The sequence below is a fragment of the Nyctibius grandis genome, chromosome 2, assembly GCF_013368605.1.
Source record: "Nyctibius grandis isolate bNycGra1 chromosome 2, bNycGra1.pri, whole genome shotgun sequence".
NCBI classification, from domain to species: domain Eukaryota; kingdom Metazoa; phylum Chordata; class Aves; order Nyctibiiformes; family Nyctibiidae; genus Nyctibius; species Nyctibius grandis.
Window position 1 is genome coordinate 126,219,273 of NC_090659.1, and position 7,802 is coordinate 126,227,074.

General features: G+C 51.7%; 1 protein-coding gene across 1 annotated transcript in view; it reads left to right on the plus strand.

Moving 5' to 3' along the window:
• PPME1 (protein phosphatase methylesterase 1) overlaps window positions 1-7,421 on the plus strand; it is a 40,990-nt gene extending 33,569 nt beyond the window's left edge. The window contains exons 12-14 of the mRNA XM_068419137.1: window positions 155-219; window positions 931-998; window positions 2,742-7,421. Coding sequence (XP_068275238.1) covers window positions 155-219; window positions 931-998; window positions 2,742-2,760 — 152 coding nt within the window. The 3' untranslated portion in view covers window positions 2,761-7,421. The remainder of the gene's footprint in view (window positions 1-154; window positions 220-930; window positions 999-2,741) is intronic.
• The last annotated feature ends 381 nt before the right edge of the window (window positions 7,422-7,802 follow it).

Below are 7,802 nucleotides of genomic sequence, written 5' to 3' on the forward strand. Positions count from 1 at the left end.
GGCCATGGCACTTAGTGCCATGGTCTAGTTGCCATGGTGGTGTCAGGGCAATGGTTGGACTCGATGATCCCAGAGGGCTCTTCCAACCTGATTGATTCTGTGAACTCAAGACCACTTAAACAGCGGCTCCAGTGATGACTCTCTTGATCCGCAGGGAAGTTTCAGATGCAGGTCCTCCCCCAGTGTGGCCATGCAGTCCATGAAGACGCTCCAGACAAGGTAAGCCCCACTGTGGGGTTGAAGCTGGATAAGTCACAGTCTTCACAGCTTCAATGCTTACTGTGAAGCAGAGATTATACTTCAGGGGCGGTTTTTGGCACGACATCTTAACTGGCTATTCACAAACCAACTTGGATTTAATCACGTTTTTAAGCTGGCTGGAAAGACTGGGCTGAGATGTTACACGACACAGGGCTTGGCTAGGTTACAGATTTAACTCAGGCTAGTGGTGATGTAACTAACTCTGGATTTAATCTTCAAACCTTTCCTCATGAAGTTCTCCACTCTCCCTTGTTACTAAGCTGCAGCTTTTGGAGTTGTTCTCTGTTTTTCTGAGTTGGGTGGGTCAGGTTTTCCAAATACAAAGCAAATATTCCTGCAACAGCTTAAAGACTGCCAGAGCAGTGCTGCTGCTGGGTGCTGCTGAGGTCAGCGGCCAGATAGGAGGAGGAATGTGGTGCAACCAGTGGAGCCTGTGGTTGGCAACACGTCTGGTTTTAAAGCTTGTTCTACACTGACCACCGTGAGTGTAAAACAAACTCAGCCTTTCTGTGCTTCTCTTTGCCAATCTGAAACAGGGATTGATTCAACAAGAGGGTCCTGAGGACACAAACTGTAGTTGGAAATGCTGCAGGCTTTGAAAACCACTGGATTTCTTGTTCTCTTCGTGCCCCTTTAAATTGTGACCGATTTTTTTTTCCCTTCCCTCAGGTTGCTGAAGCTGTTGCGACCTTCCTGATCCGTCACAGGTTTACAGAGCCCATCGGTGGATTCCAGTGGTAAGGCTCTGTGGGTGTTAGAGCTGTGCAGTCCTCGGGCAGAGCTCTTGCTCTTACTGCTTGTTTGGCTCTCGATGTGGGAGGTTGGACTTTTAGCATAATGCTAAAAACCACATGTAAACAAACAGCTTGGACTCACAGCCAGTGGTGTGTTTGATGAAGGACGTGGAGCTCTTGGAGCGACTCCAGAAGAGGCCTCAAAGATGCTCAGAGGGCTGGAGCCCCTCTGCTGTGGAGACAGGCTGAGAGAGCTGGGGCTGTTCAGCCTGGAGAAGAGAAGGCTCCGGGGAGACCTTCTAGCACCTTCCAGTACGTGAAGGGGCTACAGGAAAGCTGGAGAGGGGCTTTTTACAAGGGCATGGAGTGATAGGACGAGGGGGAACGGTTTTAAACTGAAAGAGGGGAGATTGAGATGAGATCTGAGGAAGAAATTCTTGCCTGTGAGGGTGGTGAGACACTGGCCCAGGTTGCCCAGAGAAGCTGTGGCTGCCCCCCTCCCTGGAAGTGTTCAAGGCCAGGTTGGATGGGGCTTGGAGCAACCTGATCTAGTGGAAGGTGTCCCTGCCCGTGGCAGGGGGGTTGGAACTAGATGATCTTTATGGTCCCTTCCAACCCAAACCATTCTATGATTCTATGTTTATGTGTTCTCTCTAAACTTCTCGTGTATTAACTTGTGCTAATGAAGCCTCCTTCCTTGGAGGGGAGGAGCGAAGCGGATCCTCCCTAGCTGATTCCTTTCTTCATAGCCTGCCAGAAGGCAGAATGAGAAGCTTTATGGTATTGAGTTTAAATAGCATTTTATTTAAGTAATCAAGCCCTGGTGAGGCCACACCTGGAGTAACTGTGTGCAGTTCTGGGCCCCGCAGTTCAAGAAAGACAAGGAACTACTGGAGAGAGTCCAGTGGAGGGGTACGGAGATGGTCAGAGGGCTGGAGCATCTCTGCTGCGAGGAGAGGCTGAGGGAGCTGGGGCTGTTCAGCTGGAGAAGAGCAGACTGAGGGGGGATCTTATCAATGCTTACAGATACCTTAGGGGGGGTGTCAAGGGGATGGGGCCAGACTCTTCTCAGTGGTGCCCAGTGACAGGACAAGGGGCAACGGGCACAAACTGAACCATGGGAAGTTCCATCTGAATATGAGGAAAAACTTCTTTGCTGTGAGGGTGCCAGAGCCCTGGCACAGGCTGCCCAGGGAGGGTGGGGAGTCTCCTTCTCTGGAGATATTCAAAACCCGCCTGGACACGACCCTGTGCAACGTGCTCTGGGTGACCCTGCTCTGGCAGGGGGTTGGGCTGGATGATCTCCAGAGGTCCCTTCCAGCCCCAGCCACTCTGGATTCTGTGACTGTACCACATTGTAACGTTGAATCTCCACCAGCTCTTTGGCAACCTGTGCTCTCTGTGAGTCTTTGAAGGAACTGTCCTGTTGCTCCTGCCGTTACGGTTGTAGCAAAAGCAGCTTTAAAAGAAGCAGCTTGAAGGAAGTGAAGTGGCTTTGCTGCCCTTATGGTGTCCTTAAGCCATAGACAGCACCATGTTAAGCTTTTATGTGTATCACTATTACATAGCCTACAAGTTATTGTTGAAGGCATCAATGCTGCTTTTAACCTGCGTGACAGACTCCTTTTGGCCTTGTTTCATCTGGGGTAATCAGCTAAATTTAGGGTGTTGCAGAGTCAAATATCTGCAGAGAAGACCTTGATTTTAACATGTGACCTCTCTTCCACTCTTCTTTTTCCCTCCTAGTGTGTTTCCTGCTTGTTAATACCCCGGTGTTCTCCAGCACTGAATCCTGTTGTAAATAAACTGCACCAGAGGCCACTGTGATGTATCCATATCCTTTCATCTCTCCAGTTCAGCAGCAGTGAGAAGTTGGTGTGAGATTCATCCCCTAGAACTAGTTCTCCAGAATGTGTAAATGCTTAGGGACTTCCTTGCTGGGAAGCAGCTTGTTCTGAAGACCATGAAAAGCTCTTCAGGCCCTTGGAAGTGGGCTCCTCTCTGCTGCCACAAGGAAAGACCTCCTGAAATCCCAAGTAGTCGATCATACCTATCTCCATCGATTCTCAGGCTTTCTTGGACCCAACTGCAAAAGGGACCGTTGGCAGTCCAGATCCACCGAGGGCATTGCAGCGTAGCCAAAGGCTTCAGGATTGCTCCGTGGAATCATCTAATTGTCTTTGAAGTGCCCCTTAGGTTTGGTTTTTTTTTATATACACATTTCTTTCCCCTAAAGCAGACGAGGAATCGGCTTCGTTGGGAGCTCAGGCTTCGTCTCAGGCTGGCGCCTTATGAGTTAAGCTGTGGGAACAGCCTAGATGCTCCTTCCCTGTGCAAAGTTGGATGGGACTGTAAAACAAAAAGGTGAGGGGGGACCGTGAGCTCCATTTCAGAGTCGTTTCAAGTTCTCACTGAGAAAAATAGCCTGGATAACTCTATCTACTGCAGACACATAAGAGGCAGGGGACTCTGGGCCTGCCTTCACGGGGAAGACCCAAGAGCAGCAGTAACACCGTGGCCTGCAGGCAATTTGCCTGTGCCTGGAATGTGTTTATGCTTGTAGCTGCTACACACAACTGAGCAGAGATCAGGGCCTTTGGATGAAAAAAAAATACCATAGATAAAACCCTGGAAGAGTTTGGAGTCCAAGCAGAGGAGGAAAGACCTTGTTTTCACCATCACTTCCTAGATCCTTTCGCTCCCTGCCTTCCGTATCTCCACATAAATGCAGTAGACACCCAGAGAGCTTTTCTTCAGGGTTAAATTACCCACAGCCAGCTGTCAGGTTGCTTTCACCTCAGAATCACACTTGAGCACAAGAGCAGACACGGTTTGGAGCAGTTTTCCTCAATATTTTTGCTGGTGGATGTCCAAAATCTGTCTTTTTTTTTGCCTTGTGTCCATAACCCTTTGCTGTAGGCTGAAAGCAGTATTCTAACGCTGTTTTGCTGAGGCAGAGTTCTGCTGCTGGCCTGGTTTGGGAGCTGCGATGTGTGTCTGCGTCCTGGGACAAGAGCCAACGTGAATTCTTGGCACTTGTGAGGTGCAGGTGGGGAGACGACACGAAGAGGTGGCAAAGCCCGGTTTCACGTTGGCGTTCACCCTGGTGAAGAGCCACTCACCTCCTCTGATTCATTCACGTGTGAGTCCTGGACATGGCAGTCGTGGCCGTGCTCCAAGTCCCTTCCCTGACACATCAGGGTGGGGAAAGGCCTGGGTTAGAGATAAGAAAGTTTTGTTGCAGAGAGCTCTCCTCTCTCCTGGCGCTTCGGCCGTTGACACTCAGGTGTTAAAAGAGCAATCGCTGGCTCCCTGCGCTTCCCTTGTAAGTCACCGTGTTAATTATTGTGTTAATTTACTGTGACTTTGATGTGATGTCCACCCCTGGTTTAATTACTGACGGGATTAAATGGATCTTCAGTCGCTGAGATGCAAAACAGCACTTTCCCCAGCTGTATCCTGAAGATTGGCATCATTTTTGGTCCTTTCCAGATGACTCCTGTGGTCAAATTGTTAGAGACTGAGCTAATAGTGTGTGTCCAGAGTCTCACTCACAGGATAGTTAAGCATGTGCGTGTCCTACTCATGAATGATCTCGGTGAAGTCACATTCCTCCGTGCTGAAGTAACTTGGAGGATGTGGCTTTGAGTGATTCGTTGCGGTAACTCCTGGCGTTTGCCTCTCGTGTTATCCCTTTCATTTGCTTTTCCAGTTTGCAAGATATTAAAAAAAAATCCCCAAAACCAAAAAACCCTCCGTGGAAAGCAAAAGAAAATGGGTTTTGTGTTCTGTAGAAGCACCGTTGGAAAACAAATGACTGTTTCCCAATCCTGTGGGCTCCCCAGAATAATATTTTGTTGTTAATGTCTGAGAAGTGAGTAGAAAAAATAAATATTTCAACAGCCTCTTTAATGTGGCCTCGCTCCGTGCCAAGCTCTCAGTCCTGACTTGCGCAGAGTAGGTTCAGGGACTCGTGTAGTTGCTGGCTTCAAAAAAACAAGGTGACTACAGGGACAGCGTGTGGGTGGGTGGAGGGGGAATTAGAAACCTCTTTTGCTTTTGTTCCAGTTGTTGGATTGAGGGTCAGTGGCAGCTTTCACGATGGAATATCCCAAGGCTTGGCAGGAGCTGAAGGTGCAGTTTGGGAGGCTGGAGGGAAGGGATGGCATCCAGAGGGACCTGGACAGGCTGGAGAGCTGGGCCTGTGCGAACCGCGTGGAGTTCAACAAGGCCAAGTGCAAGGTCCTGCACGTGGGTCGGGGCAATCCCAAGCACAAATCCAGGCTGGGCAGAGAATGGATGGAGAGCAGCCCTGAGGAGAAGGACTTGGGGGTGATGGGTGACGAGAAGCTCACCAGGAGCCGGCAACGTGCGCTGGCAGCCCAGAAAGCCACCGGTGTCCTGGGCTGCATCCCCAGCAGCGTGGCCAGCAGGGCGAGGGAGGGGATTCTGCCCCTCTGCTCCGCTCTTGGGAGACCCCCCCTGCAGTGCTGCGTCCAGCTCTGGGGCCCCAACAGAAGGACATGGAGCTGTTGGAGCGAGTCCAGAGGAGGCCACGAAGATGCTCAGAGGGCTGGAGCCCCTCTGCTCTGGAGACAGGCTGGGAGAGCTGGGGCTGTTCAGCCTGGAGAAGAGAAGGCTCCGGGGAGACCTTCTAGCACATTCCAGTACCTTAAGGGGCTACACGAAAGCTGGAGAGGGGCTTTTTACAAGGGCATGGAGTGACAGGACGAGGGGGAACGGTTTTAAACTGAAAGAGGGGAGATTGAGATGAGATCTTAGGAAGAAATTCTTGACTGTGAGAGTGGTGAGACCCTGGCCCAGGTTGCCCAGAGAAGCTGTGGCTGCCCCCTCCCTGGCAGTGTTCAAGGCCAGGTTGGATGGGGCTTGGAGCAACCTCGTCTAGTGGAAGGACAAAACCCTTGGTGACTTGTAGGTTCCAGGAGCATTGACATTGTTGGGTACAGATACGTACAGACGCAGACACTCGGTGTTCAAACCGCTGCCGAATCCCGTTGTTGGGAGCTCGCCTTTTTTTTTTTGAGCCTTGTCTTTTTTTGTCTTCAGCCTGCCCTGGTCCGGGTGTGGAGTGAGTGGGAGATGATACCAAAGCCAATTAAAAATACCGACGCTTCTTGTGACTGGAGGTCACTTTCTGTGCAACTGAGACACCCTCTAAAAAAAAATAGGGGTTACAGTGAAACATGGAGTGATTCTAAACTGAGCTCATGGTTAAGGAGCTCTCAGAGGTCGTGTTCTTGTGAGGGATCGCGTTGGTAACACCAGTAGCGCCCAGTAAGTACCACACTGGGGCAGGTCAGAGTGAACCTCCTTGCTTTTCCTCTCTCTGCAGGGCAGGGCTGAGCCGTTGCAATAGGGCAGAGGCGCTTGTTGGCTTCTCGTTCAGCGAGACCATCCCAGGACCCCAAGAACTTCATACTGCCACATTCAACAGGGTCTTCAGTGAATGGGGGAGCACCCAGCAGGTGTTGGAACACCCCAGCTTCACCAGGGGAGGTTCAAGCTTTGCCAGGGGAGGTTCAGGTTGGACATCAGGAAGCATTTCTTCTCAGCAAGGGTCATTAGCCATTGGAAGGGGCTGCCCAGGGAGGTGGTGGAGTCACCATCTCTGGAGGCGTTTAAGAAAAGACTGGCCATGGCACTTAGTGCCATGGTCTAGTTGACATGGTGGTGTCAGGGCAATGGTTGGACTCGATGGGCCCAGAGGGCTCTTCCAACCCGATTGATTCTGTGATTCTGTGGAACAGCAAACAGCTTTGTGCTGGTGCTTTCCACCTCCTCAACTTTAGCCCTGGTGTTTCTCCTCCCCTCCTCTACTGCCCTTTGTCTTGGGTGTTGAAGGGTGTGGGAGGAGAGATCTTCGGAGGTGTCTGGCAATCAGCCATTCACTGGTTTGAACTGGCGCTCAACGCTCCCAAAAATCTAGACCTAGATCTTCAGGTAAGGTCAAAAAAAATAGTTTATGGGTTGCCATTTCCAAGACAACTTGGCCCTGGTGCATCCTAACACCCGTCTTTGAGCCTGGCGCTCTGCTCACAACCTGAAGCTGCCGTTTGTGTTGTCCAAACCTGCTCCCTTGGCCGTCATTGTCCCCCTGATCCGTCCGGTACCGCTGCACCCTCAGCACCTTGGCCCTAAGGCATCAAAACCTGCGGGATAGCGCTCGGCTGGTTGCTCCCAGCTTTGCTGTTGGATGCTTGGCTGGTTTAGGCCAAGCTTTCCCAGGCTGGTGAGGTGACCCCTTACCACGTGCTGCTGTTTCCAAAAGGAAAATGTGTGTGTGTGTGTGTGTGTGTGTGTGTCAGTTCTGCGGAGACCGCGCGCCGTGTCCCGTGTCAGCATCATCCTCTTCGTGTCTTGTTCAGTGTCTGTTTCTCTCGCCTCCAAATAAAGCATTTGTGAAAAGCCTGGGGTAGGAACTTCTTCTTTCATGCAGGTCCTGCACGTGGGTCGGGGCAATCCCAAGCACAAACACAGGCTGGGTGGAGAATGGATGGAGAGCAGCCCTGAGGAGAAGGACTTGGGGGTGATGGGTGACGAGAAGCTCACCATGAGCCGGCAACGTGCGCTGGCAGCCCAGAAAGCCAACGGTGTCCTGGGCTGCATCCCCAGCAGCGTGGCCAGCAGGGCGAGGGAGGGGATTCTGCCCCTCTGCTCCGCTCTCGGGAGACCCCCCCTGCAGTGCTGCGTCCAGCTCTGGGGCCCCCAACACAAGAAGGACACGGAGCTGTTGGAACGAGTCCAGAGGAGGCCACGAAGATGCTCAGAGGGCTGGAGCCCCTCTGC